Raw genomic sequence first — 18,104 nt, 5'->3', positions numbered from 1 at the left:
TTTGTTTCCATTTCCCATAAAATATGCCATACTGATGTCGAGGGAGTTTATCAATTAACTATATTCATGTATGTTGAAACGAAAAAAGTTTTGTTGGTCAGCTCCTGCTGATAAATTGTTATTCATTATATGACCGCTTGTATAGTTGATACATAATGACAAATTGCAAAATGTCCGAGATCACAAGATAAGTTTTTAGAAAACATAACTTTATTACAAAAACGGATACAGACGCAGCCTCTTTCCCCACTTTTTTATTTTCCAAAACAGAAATTCCATTCACCGTAATGCATGTCTTATCCTTACGGATGGATGTAATATACAGCTTTAATATACAATATTATTCATACTTGCGAAAAATGTGTGTAATTAGGAATATAACAACAACTGCTCGTATTCCCAGAATTAGTGAACGTAATCTTCCAGATGAATTTAATTTACTATCAAAGAAATGGAATAGGGAAAACACTGTAAACACGTTTCTTATATATACCTAAATGAAGGATATTTTCCACCGAATAACACAGTTGTTGCGAATGCGAGGATTTAAATTTCTACGTTTTCATGTCCTCTGTGAAAGCATTTCTTAAATTTTGATATTTTTTTCTTCCCGAAAATAATACAGTTTTCCAAGCACAACCACCCACCCCACCGTCAGCAGCGCAAAGCGCCACAAAAACCAACGAACAATCACCATTCCTACATTCAGTGAAGCGATTAGTATGCAACCGAAATTATATTCTATTGCTAATATCGTACGGTATGAACGTGGGAGTATTTTATGCCATCTCTACATTGCTCAATCAAGTAATTGAATTTATAAAAAAATGTTTTTATTATCTGCACAAATAGTGTGCCGACTTTGTATTTATTTAAACATACATACGGCATTATTGGGTGTCACTGTAACACATCCATTAACGCCAACAACGCCGGTAGTTGTTAAGTTGTCATGTCACTTTATTCAATGGAAATGTGTAATTCGTTTCTATTCCGTGTATTCAAAACAGATTGTGCTGGTTTACTATCCTGGACATGAAATCGATGCTGGAAGAATTGGAGTCGCTATTGTTTTTGCTGGCATGTTAGGCTCCGTATGCTGTGGTATTGTTTTAGATAAGACGCATCGTTTCAAGTAAGTTTATGAGCATCACGTAGTAAAGAGCTACTTTTTACACTCATCTTGGCCCCCATTTCTCATGAGAAACGTACTTACACAAAAAACCTTTTTTTATGAGAAATGTCTGAACTATTAAAGCCATATGTTAATTATGCCCTTCCAACTGCGTGCTAGAAATATTATAATTAATAGGAATAGTCAGCGCGTCTGGTGGGTAATTAAAATAAGGGTAAATGTTTCTCATTTAAAATCGTCAATATAAAGAGCTTTTTTACTCTATTTTATATAAAGTTTATGCAAATCGACAAGCACAGGTAGATCCTTTGCAGACACGTATAATTATGCAGTGGGTTGTGTTTTTTAGATCTCATTATTTTCAACATTGTGCCTCGATTATTGCTGTCGATATGCACCTAAATAAATATGTACTCGAAAGAGCTTCCCGACTAAGTCAAACTTTGCAAGAATTTTACTAAAATGACATGCCTTGCAATTTAGTACGTGCGAAACTGCAGACTCACAAAGCTCTACAAAATGTCATGTCTTGCAGAAAATTATTGTTTCCAGTAAAGCTGCGGCGGTGTAAAACCAACTTTGAAATATATATCCATTTTTAATGTCAATTAGGACATTGTTATACAGAATGTGCTCGCTAAGTTATTATCATTAGAAACGGTTTTCGGGAACATTACAAACAGCAATCCTTTATATAATATATCTATTCCAGGGAAACTACATTGGCTGTATATGTGTTCTCAATGTTGGGAATGTGGATATATTCCTTCACTTTAAATACTGGTTACATTTCTGTAGTTTATGTGACATCATCGTTATTAGGGTAAATATAAATTTATGGTTACTGGTTTGGTGGTGAGAGAATTTTACAGTGAAAATTGACTTCTGTGCATAGATTCTTTATGACTGGATACTTACCAGTAGGATTTGAATTTGCTGCTGAGTTAACGTATCCGGAACCGGAGGGAACGTCGTCGGGAATACTGAATGCGGCTTGTCAGGTGTTTGGTATTACATTTACTATCCTATATGCTGAACTGTTGAATGGTAAGTAGCATTACGTTGTCGTGAGATGATTCTCATTTTAAGATCATGTTGTGGAACATATCTTAATCATAAGCCCATTCGTACTTTAATTTATCAGCAATTTTACTTTCTCACAACATCGAAGACAAAACTCGTTTCCCTGTTACTAAAGCGAGAGTAGTTTCTTCAGTCAGCCAATCTGAATTGAATCTCATTGAGCTAATTTTCATTCTAGGATATGGTGATTTAGCCGCCAATTTGACAATGGCTGTTATGCTAGTGTTGGGAACGTTTGTCACAGCAATAATTAAATCAGATTTACGGCGGCAGGCCGCTCAAAATATCAATCCTTAAATATTTTACTACTTATGTGATTTTTTGTTAATTTTATTTGTTTAGAGTTTATTCGGTTGTATAATGTTGAAGCAAAAGATTTCTTTATTATTGTTGATATCTCTTAATAAGACAGTAGACTTAAGTTTTAATATTTCGATAACTCAATAAAGATTCGCATCATTAAATTATTGATAAAGATTTTAACAAAGAAATCAAATGGAAATTTGTTAATTAGAAGTGATGATCGTTTACATATTGAAAAAAGAAGAAGAAAAAAATTGAAATTAGAAATGCGTGGTAGAAAGGCGTACAAATTCTGCTGGCATGCTCATAGGGATAATAATCGTAGTGATTTCAATGTAAATTAGAAAATTTAGTTGTTAAGTCAAATATCGATGTTTAGGTACAAAAGGCAACACCGAAACTTTCAGTCGAAAGGTTCAGCTATGTAACGATTTCAAGGAGAGTGAACTTAAATTTTGTTTGGTGATGGACAGCAAATTGCATATGTAAATTAAGAATTTTTTAGGTAAAAAACTCTGTCGGAGCAACACATTCTTTCAACTTTTCTTAGTCGAGAAAATTGAAACATTGGAAAGCCGACAGATTTAAACCATAAAAACAAGGTTATAACAACTAGCTTGTTTTAATTATTCGTATTTGTGATTCGTTATTTATTACAGTGTACCATTAGTTTTCAAGGTTAGTAGTGTCACAATAAACGCTCAATAATGGTTGTAATTAAGACATATTACAAGAACAAAAACCGTAACACTTCAGACTCAACATGAAGGGTCTAAGTAAAGTACTGGTTGAACTTCAACATGTTTCGAATAAATTTAATTAGGAATAATGAACGTCTGAAACTGAAAAGAGCGATGTTAAAAACGACTATGCATCAAACCATGAGTTGGGGAATAATTGCGAATTGATTTACATTACCGCTTCAAGTAATGTTTGAAGATTTTTGTCTTTACTTTGAATTGCTTAAAAACACGGACGCTCGTTCATGGTACATTTGTAATAATAAGGTAAAAAGAGCTCAAAGTAAAATTGAATCAAACTTTTTGAAGCAGCTAGTCATCTGCTAATAAGAAGTTATCAGAAGAATTAATGATCATCGTAATCATATCACGATAATCTTGTGCACCTACTGTATGAACCCAACTCATTGATCCTTTGTCAGGTCCTATGGACATCAACGTATTGATTATTATAAATATTGAAATTTAAAATCCAAAACATCGTTTTGCAAATGTCATAGCCATTAAATCTGCTACTTCTACTCATTAAAATATGGTCTAATTTTCGGAATACAAATTCCTTCACTTCGTTTGTTTTAGCTTCTGTTTTGTTATATGTATGAACATATTAGCTAGAGATCCATATTTATTCTCGTCGTCCTTGTCGATAACAGATGGATAGTCATAATTTTGATGGATAGTCGTTTATAAAATGGTACCGACTCTGAATTCGTCAAATTATTCAATCTATGTTGTTGCTGAACTGAAATGTTGACAGGATAACGGATCGTGCGTGTTACAATGAAGGAAAACCAATTAATTATTGATTCTGTTCGCATTCCAGTCAAATTTTATAGATGTGACAATTAAATGAGATGAGAGTTAGTTAGTGTACATAAATCTACGATAGAATTGTGATTTAAAAATTTATATATTAAATGGATCGCTGTTAACATAATAAAAGAACAAAATAAATATTTAAAACAGAAATAGTTAGAAGCCTAATTTAAACCCGATGCAAATTACCATTTTACTATTATCTTATTGTTCAAAAAAGAAAATGCCAAAAATAGTATTAAAGCAGCCGATATATTGCCAAAATTTATTTTTTTTATTGATTTTTATGAATTTTGTTTTTAGTAACGAGAATGAACACATTACTTATTTACCATGATGTAACAAAAAAAGAAGGAGAAATTGTTAAAAGCTCTAAGAGCTTTTTTTAAAATAAAAAGAATTTATATTAAAGTTGCCAAAATATTTAAAATGAATATTTTTGTATATTAAGATAAAATGGATATTAAAATAGTGAATAAACTATTGTGGTATACAGCCACCGACAAAGAAAAAAAAAGAAGAAAAGAAAAGACAGACCTAACTTATGTATATATTGTGTTCCGGCTCTCATTTCCTCAAAAATCAATTTATAAGTTTTTCTCCGTTTGAACGTTGAAATATTTTTAAATTTATGTTAACATGACAATAAATATTTAATTGTATCGATTTTTGCTTTCAAAGCTAAATTTTATTTTGTCGAAACAATCTGTTGTAGATATTGGCAAAGAAAAGACTAAAACAAGTCAATTTGAATCGCATTCCAGTCAAATAAGAATTACAGTAATAAATATTTAAAAACAAAAATCTAGCGAGGTTGCTTTAAATTTTCTCCTATACAAATAGATAGTAATAATGTCGACTAGTTTACAAACTAATGTTGCAAACGATGTGCATCTGCAGCAATTCAACTAAAAAAATAATTCAATTAACTTGTTGGTATTCTTTGTTAATTCATTTTACACAATCTTGCATCAGCTATCATGAAGCCACTTCCGAGGTACATCGTTCATAAACTTGTTGAACCCATTTACATGTATACCGAAAAAAAAAAGTTAATTGAAGTGGTACGTGCAAGTACACTTTCGTGCACGGAACATAGGATAAACAGGTTAGTTACGAGCCTCTTCCGGTTATGTAGTCCTGAAAGAGAAAATCGAGTCACACAAATGTGTGGTTGAAAGAGATAAAACCAGCGGTTCGTAACTAAAAAAAAACACAGGGCTCGCCACTGACCTCTTTACCCTATCTACAATATTTTCTTTCCTTTTTTCTCCTCTTTTTTGCGATATATATTTCATATCATGGAAAAACGAAAGATTATCTATTTTTGAGATTCATTCTCGATAGGTACACTAATTTTGTTCAAGGCCTATTTTTGGAAATTTTATTTTACTGAAATTACTCAAATTTACCAAATTCACCTAAATTTACCGAAAAATGGTTTTGGTAAGTTCAGTAAATTATTGATAAATTTCAGTATGTAAAATTTCCAATAATAAGCCCTGCTGTTTTTTATTGCTCTAGATGCCACATCACATGCTTCAATGTGACTCAAAACTAAATCTAATCTAATACACATTTAGTTCTTCTTTTTCGAACATCAAAAAGCTTTTCTGACCATTTGGTGTATAGAGAGAAATGCACAGTGCACCGCATAATTGTAACATCGTTAAATTTTAATTATTATTTTCGAAAATAAAAATTCGTTATGTTCTGTAGATGAAGCTATACTATACCCAATGGAAATTATAAGAAAAGTTAAATAAATGAGTTTCTGATGAACGTAATTATGCTTGCAAAGTATTTTTATTCGAGTTTTGTCCGTTTTGCTTTACGTATTTTACCACAACAACAAAAGGTAGATGGGATGACATGATAAATTGAATAAGTTGTGAAGTTTTATTGTAAGTTTTGGCAACAAATGAACAACAAATTGCAGAGCGAGGCACGATGATAAGGGTTGTTCCGTTATGAACTGTTGGTGTTATTGATTCCATTCCATAATTATGAAAGCGTTTCTTATTATGCGACTTTTATCGCAGTTCACAAGTATAGTACATTTTCTACCTTGGTGTATATTTCGAGAATAACTTCGTATGTACAATTGTATATAACGAGCGCCAGCGAGTGTATATACAATTGTACATAAGAAATGATTCGAGAAATATACACCAAGGTAGAACAATGTTTTATCTCCTGCAAGCTGATATTTCATACATTAGCGAAATAACCACAAAAATTTGGATTTAAAATTAATTAATTAAGCATGTTGTTTTAAAACGCATTCACAACAAAAAAAAAACATCATACAGAGAATCCTTTATTTACTTACTCACACACATATACTATCCACCTCAACATTTCGTTCAAATCACATCATTCCGACTACTCTGATTATTTGATCGATGTAGAAGTGACGAACGAACCACTACCGAGACCAATTGCATCGCGTTATGTGATTTGTTGGCGTAGTGGTCAGCATGTTTGGTCGATATGCTGCTGGTCCCGTGTTCGCTTCCGCCGTTCGGCGATTTTTTTTTTTTCAAATATGTAGATGGAAAGTAAATTTACCCTAGGTGGGTTATGTGTGAATTATCCAATCGTATAGGCTGTGGTTATGTATGCGTTTGTGTTTATATGCAGAAACGCGTAATGTATGAAATATCAGCTTGCAGGAGATAAAGTAATTTATAGGCATTTTGGTTTGGTTGGTGTTATGATGGAACAGAAAAGGCGGTTTGTTGTCACAATAGAAAATTTGTAAGCTCTCAGAAAATACGAAATTCTTTTTCAACTCAATTTCGTATATAAATTGAAACAACTTTTCCGAAAAGATTTTCTGTTCGTAATAGATGAAATCAAACACTTTTGATGTGCCAACGAACAAAATGATTTTTTTTCGTGTCTGTGGCTTTATTTGTGGAATAGATATGAATATACGATAAAGTAAACCCCTTTTGTGAGTATCAACATACGAAGTTGGATAAATAGAAGTTACAATTTTTTTTCCAAAAAAAATTTCAGCTCATCAGTTTCAACGATGTACGTACATAGCGAAAATATAGAAATTTTGTTGCAATCGAAAAGCAATTCGGAACAAAGTACTTTATCACTTCAATGAAATTCTCTGTGAATGGGGAAAAAAATAGTTGTCGGCGATAGTATAAATCAAGTAAACAACAAAAACGTCTATGCATGCACTCTGGTTTTTATCTCAACGGAATGTACGTCATAACGTGTGAAATAACATTTTAACAATTTATATTCCTGCGAATCTCCGACAATTTTGAACCGATAATAATAGAATCAGAAGTTTCAGAGCTAACCTTTTTGCGAGGTGAACGACATTATAATGTTGGTTTCGTTGGTACGTATTATCAAAGTTTTAAAGACATCTTTGAAAGCATCAAGCATCGAAAGAAGCATTCCACCGGAAGTTGCTTACATAATTCTCATTAATAAACTAATTTACCATCGCAAAGTACAGGAATAATATAGACCGACTGGGTAAATGGCAACATTATTCTAAATAGCAGCTCATTTTTATTCCTTGTTTCACCTGAGTTTTACACAGTTTGAAAGATGATTTATTTCCACCACTTTTTCTAAGATTATTGGGTCTCCTTCTTTCACGTAAATATACAAAATTAATTCGCTTTCCTTTCCATTAATTTTTAAATAAATAATTATCTACTCAAATGCAGCGTACCATGTTACCGAAATTTAAAACTTTCCAACATAAATTTTAACCTTTCCACGTTCGCTATGTACGTGCCAAAAAAAAGTTATGAAAATAATATTTTTGCTAATAAGATTTCCATAAATTTGTAATGCATAGCGATAAAATACAATGGGGGAGACGTCAACAAGCGGTGCTTTTGTTGTACATGTATAATACCGAAATAAAATCTTCTTTACGTTTACACATGTTGTAATTAGTCATTTTGCCAGGCAGCCTTTTTAACTCTCGCTTCAAAGTGAGATTAATAGCTATTTGCATAACTAGGGATTAAATAGTTATGACAAATTTCAGGTCTCCAGACTTACATACATATCGTTGAGGAGTTCTCTTAAGGCGTGATTGATAATTCATTAGATTGATAAAATATCGATTATTATTTCCTCAGAATCGATTATCGATATTTTCAAAAAGTCAATCGAATGTTTTATCGATAATCGATAAATATCGATTGGTAATATCGACTGATAATCGGTAATTGTCGACTGTTCGATTCGATTTTCAGTCAATATTTATCGATAAACATTCGATTGATATTGTATCGATTATTTAAAAATTTTATCATCGATTAATGATATTTTTCATGTTCAACTAGTTCTATTCTCCGAATGACGACTGAAATCGTTAAGCAGTACATCTATACTTAATGAAACTAGTTCAAAAACTAGTTGTCGCTACTCTTTCGAGTAGCCCAACTCATACTTCAAATTGTAAACCAGATAGAATAGTTATTCCATATGACAAATTTGGTCTTCAATTTGAGGACTTCAAATGAGAGCGAGACCGAAGAATTGCAACCAAGTAGCAAACGGCTCATCCAAGCATTTAGTCAAAAAAAAAGTTCTAACCAAATTCTTGTACGTGTACAGGGTTGAACCAATGAAATTCAGATTGCCAAAATTGGACGTCATGATTCAGTTCGATTCTATTCAGTGGAGCATTTCTTTGGTAGTTTACTGTTATCATTTTCTGTAGTCGTTCCTAAGAATGTCTCTCTGGAGGTAGGACTATGTCCTAAACCCGTAGAATTTGAAGACATTATGTTTAAGAATTTCATTTCAGTATTTTTGAGTGTTGACCTCTCGAGTAATTTATAAATTTTCTGCAATAACTGATCAAAATAGACTTGCAGGGCTTTTTGTACTGTTACGACGGAAACAAGTTTAAAGAATTGAAGCTATGACGCTAATTTGTGTTCCATTTCATCTGTTATCGATAATGACTGTAAGAATAACCGACAAGCTCTGACTGATTAGATCTTATAGGTCAAAAGAATGTTTTAAAAAATGAAGTAAAAGATTTGAAACCAACCGCTTGAAAATACTTTGATATTATGAATTAATAGATCTGATAATAAAACTGATGTTATACTTGCCTTCTGTGCAAGGATAAACCATTAGTTGACGTACAACTTGAAAAATAAAATAAATACGGCATGTTTCATTTTCATTTACATTGCCTAATCACGTAAAGCATTGTACTTACGAGGTTCCAAGTTGTGTATTTGACAAGTGGGGAATACAGTCCTCCCCTTCGGGTCGGGCTGTAACACCCCACTTATCAAATACACAACTTGGAACCTCGGAAGTAATATACTATTACATGCTAGCGTCCGGAAAGCGTTTTTTCACAGTCACAAACATTGATGTAAAGTACACTTTATCACACGCTGGCATGTAACAGTATATTACTTCCGAGGTTCCAAGTTGTGTATTTGATAAGTGGGGTGTTACAGTCCGACCCGAAGGGAACGGCTGTATTCCCCACTTGTCAAATAACAACTTGGAACCTCGTAAGTACAATGCTTTACGTGATTAGGCAATGTAAATGAAAATGAAACATGCCGTAACATGTAAAACACATAAAAATCGATAAAAAGTTTAATGTCCATGAAGTAATGATTCACATCCAGTGATGCAGTGAGTAAAGCAATAGCTTGGAAATTGGGTTTTTACTACAGCAACTGAGAGAAGAGCATTTCCCACTCGTTGGCATAAATAACTGCGAGTATTATCGCGATGCATTATAAGTGTAAGGATATTTCATCACTTTTGTAGTGGGTACTGAAATAATAAGCAATTTTTATATTCTTTTAGCATTAGATCTGCTACTTAGAATATCGATAACCGTAGTCTTTTACTTTATTTGTTTCAATACAGACTTTTCATTGTAAAAGGACCATAGCCAAAAATCATCTCTTATTATGGTCATTGTCGTCAATAGCCGTTTTGATAATAATACAGATTTGATTAAAAATACATTTATTTAGCTTGAGAAATCACAGTCACCACTACACCTTTTTTATATCAATCTATTCTACAATATATGCACTTAATTTCTGAATCATTGCAGGATCTCATCCCAGAAATTGATCATTTTACAGTCGACGGCATTATTTGTTCGAACTTCAAATCCACTTCCATCAGCAGTATTGTCGAATTCTTGATAATCACAGAAAGGCCCGGTATGATATTTGGTGCATTCGTTGACACTGTCTTTGCTAAGATGAGTTGGCCGCCTAGATATATGTATGAAGTTCATTGAACATTCTACGTTCTGTATGTATAGATGAGTCCTTACCCGTTTTTAGCGAACGAAACGTAAAATTCAACTAAACTTTTCGTTAAATTTGAATAAACCGAATTCTCAGGAAATGGTGGAAAAGCTGATCCAAACAAGTAGAGTGTATCGTCTAAATGAACCACTCCTAAGTCTGTGTTAGTTCCAGTGTATGCCAGTGAGTATGACATTGGTCCCTTAAAAATGAATCTGTATAGGCTGACTGGGTTCTGATTTGTATCGGCATAGTGTACATAACTGTGCACAGATTTGTAGTACGGATGCAAAAAAGCTCGGTCGGAGAACATCTGTGCAACAGAATTAATATTAACAAAACCATCCATTGAAAACAATTTTTTGTTTTGATCACTTACATCAATAAAACCTTGCATATTATCTACATTCACAATGTCGCTACCATTCAAATAATAATTTTTTAATTTTTCATAAATACTGTCAGCCTTTGATTTTGATTCACATTCAACTTCCATTAATTTTGGCACAAGATCTTTCAGTTTCGTATTCAAGTCATCTAATAGAACTTTGTTTGTAACGATCGCTGAAAATCGTAATAATGTTGTACAGAACGACCTTTCTCTAAAAGAGTACAGCAAATAATGTTTACCCGCAGCCCTTACAGCTCCTTCATGTTGAACAATCCCAGTCATCCAAGGAATGTGGTGAAATTGTCCACTTTCCCATATAACTTTCGGGTCCTGGGTCAGGAATGCTTCTGTTCTGTTGTGCTCGACCACTAATCGGTAGAATGTCAAGGGATCTATGGACCAGTACTAATCATCCGATTTCAATTCTACGAACATCGAGACAACAAAAAATTCCGCAATTACCTTCAAATCGTCAATGCTGTCCACTAATTTTTGTGCTTCTACCTTTCTCAATTTTGCCACCAGGTCTTTACTGTTGACTCCTTGAATTCCTAATACCTTAGCTTGTTTCATCGCTTGACTGTATGGGTTTTTGAGGGGCTTTATATAAGCCGCAATCGCACTTCCGCTCATTACAATTGCTCTTTGGAAAAGTCCTTAAAATAAAAAAGTTGCTAAAGCCAAACAAATATTTTAAAGAAAAGACTTTGCGTACCTTGAGACAAAGGACTCATCATGTGTAACTGTACAGCAGCACCGCCAGCACTCACTCCAAATAATGTTACTTGATTTTCATCACCGCCGAATGCTCTTATATTAGACTGAACCCACCGCAACGCTAGTGCTTGATCCTTAAACCCAAAATTTCCTGGACTATGCTCGTCCCCAGTTGATAAAAATCCTAGAATATTGCCGTCTGCGTACTAACTAATAATACATTAAGTTTAGATAATTTACCCAATGCGCCCAATCGGTAGGACATGGCCACAAAAATGACTTCACCATTCTTCATGAAATACTGTGGACCAAGCGCTGACGGTGACGGGGACCCAGCGAAAAAAGCTCCGCCACTGCATTTAAATAATGAATATTAACAAATTACTGAGTATAGGAAGTGATAATGCATACTGAATAAAGACCATGACCGGTAAGAGCTTATTTCCTGGTACATTCTTCGGTACCTTGAATAAAAATCAATGAATGACAATGTAACTGATGAGGATTTTTCTTTTTTACAATGGGACGGTAAACGTTCAAATAAAGACAGTCCTCAGAACCCATCACAGTTGGATTGGGAAGCAGAATATTCTTTTGTATGCAGTCGCTTCTCTCCACGGTAGCGTTTAATATCCCTGGCCATGGTTTTGCAGGCACAGGATTCTGAAAAGTGGAAACATATCATATTGAAAACGAGTGAATGAAGGAAAATAATTGTGTTTAACCATTCAGAAACGGCATTCATATCGAAACTGGCTACAAAAATAAACAATGAGCTGGCTAGTCTTTTTTGAAGCCTTTGAAGTAGTTGTCGCAAAAAACGTTTTCCTTTTACGAATTTTGCAACCACTTCAGGGAAGTGTTTTCTTATATAGAGTAAAACACTAGGCGACTATTTAAACAAAACTATCAACAGATTTAACAAAATCACAACACCGTTCATAAAAATGTTAATAGCCAATTAACTTACTGCAAATCTCAAATGTCCAAGCGGTGGTTCTGCAAAAGGTATTCCCAAAAAGGCATCATACGATCCCTCATCTACTTCTTTTCCTTCGATGCATCCACTACCCAAACAAATCGTGAGATTTCGTCCACTTTGACTTAACGGTAAACAATTTATGGGAATACTGATTGTAACACTTAAAATAATTAAAAATACTGACGCTTTCATTTTATGCATTTAAAAAATCACTCATCAAATGACGCAAGTTTTTTCACTGTTGATAATGAGCTTTAAAAAACTCGACTGAAACTTTTAGGTTTTTGGTTAGTGTTTCTTAGTTCGGTGATTAATATTGAAACTTTCCGTTTGTCCTCCTAAATAATATCAATGTGTTGATTAGTTCACTTTAATATCACCTGAGTAAAATGATTGTTAAAATTGAGGTAGACTTATTTATTCCACACCTAATTGGAGGCGTTTACTCCATTAAAATGTTGATTGAAATGATTGAAAAAATTGCCTATTGCGTATTCAGCTCTGCACTGAATCTTTATAAGATTGTGTTAAGCCGTTATGCTTCAGTCGTTCACATTACGTCCAACACCCTCGTAATAAGGTGTGATTATTGGCAATTTCAGATTATCTTTTCGAACATCCGAAGAAAACTAGTTTGCTAATTTTAAAATTTTGAATACCAACTGTCATTCACTTTATGCGATACGGATCGGTCTGATATACATTAATAGTATGTATGATAATTTAACAAAAAATAAATAAATATTCCATGGAAATTTTATTGAATTCGGCAGACTCAAAGAGAGAATTATAATAAAGTTGTTATGTTGTAACAGTTAAGTGGCTACAGTTAGTTTATTTTCGTGATTTTTGTCACATTATTTTTTACATCAGTCCAATAATTTCAATCATAAAAATCGCAAAAAAATTAAAAATAGTTGTCTGCCCCTTGCTAACGAACGTTTGTTGACTTTATAATCTTAAAATAAACTGTTGTTAATGGTTCGAGACGCAGTTCGATGTTGATGTATCTATTAGTTATTTAAATCATTTGTATTTTATTGACTAAAAAACAGTACAATCTGAATCAAACAAGGCGATTGCAGCTACCCTTTCGAGTGACCCTTTCGGTTTATTAATGATGAAATCAACAAAGATACTGGATGGGTATTTGCATTCGATAGAAAAAGGATAAAGAGGAAGTTCAAACAAATTACATCCGTAAAATTTACATTTTACACGCAGACTGAAGTTTGTCAAATAAATTACAAGAAAAAAGTGCGGTACGGAAAAGAAACGTTCATTGGTATAGCCATCACAGACAAAAATATTTGTCTAAAAATTTTTTTGCAAGAGCATTGCCACTGTTTAGATACTTGGTTATGCAAATTTATTCTGAGACTTTCAGTTCTCATTCATTATATTTACGAATAATTTTACGTTTGAACGCGCCAAATATTTTGTTTTGATCATCTGAATTCTCTCAGACGACATGACACCTATGCATTTTTGCAGACTACACACCTCAAGAATCATTCTTAACTTTCCAAGCTATACGAATAAACTTAAAATGTTTATCTAACAGCATCGATATGTCCACGAAGTTGAATACCAAATAAAAAACTGATGAAAGTCGGACTTGTGAGTTTATTATAAGACATTGGGCCCATGGAGGCATACCTGAGAGGTCACTTAGACGCCCATGTTTTATAGCTTAAGTTCACGTACCTTCAACTTTATAAATTAATTGAAAACAGTTGTTCCTGGTGTCGAGAAAGTAATGCAGAGAAACGCTCAAGGATGACTACCTACTCTCAGTAACAGAGAATAGGTCAATAATTAAGATTTATACGACTGCTAAAGACAATAATTAAGATTTATACAGCAGCAGTGAGTGATTAAAATAATCGATGTATTTATGGGTCTGCTTGAATGGTGCTCAACAATAGCACAAGCATTTTATTGTAAATTTTATTGCATTTTGCCTCATAATTATTTAAATTAAAAAAAAAGCGTTTAACAGCAGACACTATTAAACCAATTTCTGTTGTTGCACTTCACAAACATTATAAAGTCTTGTTCATATAATTGAAATCACATTTTTGTTGATCGAAATATTTATGGAACAGCACAATCTCAACTTCAACACACGAAAAAAACGTAAATTTGAAAATATAAAAAATGTTCTTGTTGATTCGTTTATAAAGTTCCAGTTTCTATCCGTATCTTAAATAAACGTCTTCATCACAAGAACACTGAAACGAAGTGAATGAATGTAAGAATTATTCGTATTTGATAAGCAACGTGAAATTCGTTGTCTTTTTATATAAACACTGCTGAACGAAAAGCGATATGCAAGTATAAAAATGTATACATGCGAATTCTATATTAGCGAAATTTACAATTTTAGCAATTATTTTGATGTCGCACGAGCGTAGAATTCATCTTAATGGGGCATGGTGATAAATGCGTTAATATTGTTAATGGTGAATTGCAAGTTCAGTAAATTGCTACGTATGTCGATCGTTATTGATTTCCTTTCGAGAAGTGAGCTATCAGATTTAAATGTTATTTTAAATGTGTCCTAACATGCAAGCTTAGAGGGGCAGATAATCTACAATTTTTTTTTTTTTGAAACGGCTAGTCATCTGATATCGAAAATTATTAGAAAAATTAGTGATGAACTTATATTATCAAAAAATATTTTTAAACAAACGAAGTAAAAGATTTTAGTGTCAAACATTAAGAGATACTTTAAACAAGATATGGACGTATTAATGTTGCAAGCTCTGCTACTTACTTATTATGATTTTGATCTGTGTATTAGAGGTGTGCGATAGATAAAGGGAGACTGGCGTAGTCCACAAAAAATTGTTATCGTCCCTAGAAGTCAAAAATCGATTTTAAAAATTTTAAAAAATTCATTTACAACTTCCGACAGATCATAGAAGCTTAAGTTTCGAAATTCGGCCTCCCACCTATTCCGACCCCTACCAAAAAACTTCTTTGAGATTTTTGCCAGCTATATCAGTCCTATTCTACTAATTTGAGTCCAATGCAACTGGATAAATCTTCTTCGTGAGTCGTCGAAGTTCGCCGTCGGATATGAAAAATATTATTCGTACTACGGACTAAAAGTCTTTTTTAGCATATTCGATTCCAGCCCTCGCCTTCGTCTATGGCTGGAAACCTCTCACACGCTAAAAGACTTTTAATCCTAGGCACGAATTCGATTTTCTCAGTTGAGGCATTTTGCCCCAATTTTAGGCCAAACAAACACTCACATAACAAACGTTTCTCAGATGATTTTCAAAAAATTTTCTGTTCTGGATAGCCTAAACCATTCCCAAGAATTAAGCCCACTTGAGCAAAAATTGAATATAGAAAGTTCAAGATACACTAAATTTTTCATAGTCGGCGAACTTTGACGACTCACGAAGAAGACTTTCCCGACAAACTTCTTCCGGATTTTATTTTTTCTGTTGCATCGGACTTTAATTAGTATAGAATAGGACTGATACAACTAGCAAAAATCTCAAAGAAGTTTTTTGGCAGAGGTCGAAATAGGTGGGAGGTGAGAGGCTCAAAACTCGAATATTTAGCTTCTATGATTTGTCGCAAGTTGTAAATGATTTTTTTAAAATTTTTAAAATCGTTTTTTGACATCTAGGGACGAAAACAATTTTTTGTGGACTACACCAGTCTTGATCATATCCATCGCACAATAAGTGTGGCATTTTTAGCCGTTAGCACATATTTCAACTAAACAAATTGACTTATTCACTTAACAGTTATAGTCAACACAGACAAGAGCTTCGTTTCAATTTCTAGATTTACTAGTTCTCACACTCCTTCAAAATTTTAGCAAGCATTTAATTTTAAGAGTGATATCGCCAAAACTTGAACCAATTTTGGTGAAAATAAATACAATGGTTCGGCGATCCAGGCAAGCTATAGCTCGTTTGAATCGTCTTTCAATTCTAAGAAATAGGGATCTTTTAGTTTTTCTGTTAATTTCCCATTTTCGGAGTGAACACGTGAAAAGTCATAGCATGTCAAGGGGTGGTGAAAACAGTTTTTTTGTGATAGCTCAAGATAGAAATGTTTCTAAAAGTTGAAAATTTGTAGGAATATAGGCCTTGGGCAGACCTACATAAAGAGTATAATCATCGGTATGGGCCGCCACCCGTTCTAGACCTATGACTCAAAATATGGTGAATGTTTGGACAGTCCTACTGGCTTGCAACAGAATTTATCCGCGGAACTGACTATAGGGTGTTGTTGCTGGACTTACCCTCTTTCATTCCACATATAAAAAACCCCAGATAAATTCTGTTGCAAGCCATAAAGTTAGTTGAAGTAAAATGTCGCTCCAGGAGACCCATATTTTTCAGTGTTTTAACTTGTTTTTTGTCTTCAAACAGGCTGGAGCGATGGGAATGAAATAAACTAAATCAAAATTACATGCTCAGCTTGAAATTTTCCTGAACCGAGCGATCACTGGTCTTAAAAAGTTTGCTTTCCTCCTACTTCGTAGTAGGTGGAAAACCTCATTTCTTTGACTTCACAAAATTAACAGAAACTCATTGGCTTGCTACGAATATAGGTTGATTGTAAAGTAGAGATGTGCACCGTCCATTTATATATAAAAAACGTGATTTTACACACATTTCCATATTGTGTGACCTCTTGTGAAGCACAAATTACATCTTGAGTGGCCATTTATTGACTGTAAACGAACGCTGCGCATCTCTGCTTTACAATAAAAACTGTTTTCACCACCCCTTGACATGCTATGACTTTTCACGTGTTCACTCCGAAAATGGGAAATTAACAGAAAAACTAAAAGATCCCTATTTCTTAGAATTGAAAGACGATTCAAACGAGCTATAGCTTGCCTGGATCGCCGAACCATTGTTTTCAAATTGGTTCAAGTTTTGGCGATATAACTCTTAAGTAATTCTGTAACCAAAAGATTAAAAATAGTCTCTGTCATGAAGACGAAGATTACATCGCTGTACGCGAATTAGCTTGTCCTTATTTAAATTGGTTTATGCTCCACTTATTATTGAAAAATAAATATGAAGACGACACAATTCAAAGATATCACTAAATGTGTCGATGAATAAGAATTAAATTTGATCAACGTCACTTACCGACTACTCAGTTCAACCGATTCCTTGATTTTTTTTAAGAATCCCAACTGATAGCATTTTACATTTATTCCAGAGTCAATTTATTCATGGAAACTTGTTACTCGTTAGAGGAATGGGTCAGAAGTATTACATTACTTACCAATGGGGCAAATGATGTTTACCGACCTTGGCTACGCCTCGATCGGCAAATTTCACACAAGAAGAACCATTTCCATCATTTGCCCCATTGCAAAGTAAGGTATTTTAATTATATGCAAAATAGAGTGGCCTTGCTTGTATCCCATCAGGAGGTGTCTAATTATTGAGTTCGTTACTTATTTAAATTTTTAAATCTTTTACTTTATATGTTTCACATTCGTTTTACTAGGAACACCATCTGAGACAAAACTGGTCATTGTCACGATAACTAATGACTCCTTTCCATAATTAAGCAGTAAGATTTTGAAGAGAACAGTAAAATTGGGAACGAATTCACCATACGAAAATACAATTGTATACCAGATGTATTA

At 33.5% G+C, this 18,104-nt stretch overlaps 2 protein-coding genes across 4 annotated transcripts in view; one reads left to right on the top strand and one right to left on the bottom strand.

The window, feature by feature from the left end:
- Positions 1-4,727, top strand: part of LOC119081769 (feline leukemia virus subgroup C receptor-related protein 2) — a 32,712-nt gene extending 27,985 nt beyond the window's left edge. For all 3 annotated transcript variants that reach the window (XM_037190964.1, XM_037190966.1, XM_037190965.1), the window contains exons 8-12: positions 626-807; positions 1,011-1,135; positions 1,848-1,958; positions 2,031-2,182; positions 2,397-4,727. In XM_037190964.1, coding sequence (XP_037046859.1) covers positions 626-807; positions 1,011-1,135; positions 1,848-1,958; positions 2,031-2,182; positions 2,397-2,515 — 689 coding nt within the window. In that variant the 3' untranslated portion in view covers positions 2,516-4,727. The remainder of the gene's footprint in view (positions 1-625; positions 808-1,010; positions 1,136-1,847; positions 1,959-2,030; positions 2,183-2,396) is intronic.
- Positions 4,728-10,060: 5,333 nt separating this feature from the next.
- LOC119081748 (venom carboxylesterase-6-like) lies at positions 10,061-14,739 on the bottom strand. The gene is made up of 11 exons (XM_037190923.1): positions 14,538-14,739; positions 12,449-12,798; positions 11,998-12,141; positions 11,890-11,942; positions 11,719-11,831; positions 11,477-11,662; positions 11,224-11,417; positions 11,001-11,166; positions 10,750-10,934; positions 10,397-10,683; positions 10,061-10,334 (listed from the first exon to the last, which is right to left on the bottom strand). The coding sequence occupies exons 2-11, from the start codon at positions 12,659-12,661 to the stop codon at positions 10,160-10,162; spliced, it is 1,716 nt and encodes a 571-aa protein (XP_037046818.1). The 5' UTR covers positions 12,662-12,798; positions 14,538-14,739; the 3' UTR covers positions 10,061-10,159.
- Between the last annotated feature and the right edge of the window lie 3,365 nt (positions 14,740-18,104).

This window comes from Bradysia coprophila, unplaced genomic scaffold, assembly GCF_014529535.1.
Source record: "Bradysia coprophila strain Holo2 unplaced genomic scaffold, BU_Bcop_v1 contig_358, whole genome shotgun sequence".
NCBI lineage: Eukaryota > Metazoa > Arthropoda > Insecta > Diptera > Sciaridae > Bradysia > Bradysia coprophila.
This window is presented reverse-complemented; position numbering and strand designations above follow the sequence as displayed.

Bases quoted from the DNA above. Each gene is read 5' to 3' on its own strand.
- LOC119081748 (XM_037190923.1), bottom strand. From the start codon at position 12,661: ATGCATAAAATGAAAGCGTCAGTATTTTTAATTATTTTAAGTGTTACA. The intron at 11,663-11,718 runs GTAAATTATCTA...GCAATATTCTAG, and splicing joins CTACCGATTGGGCGCATTGG to GATTTTTATCAACTGGGGAC. The intron at 10,335-10,396 runs GTAAGGACTCAT...ACATATATCTAG, and splicing joins GTTTCGTTCGCTAAAAACGG to GCGGCCAACTCATCTTAGCA.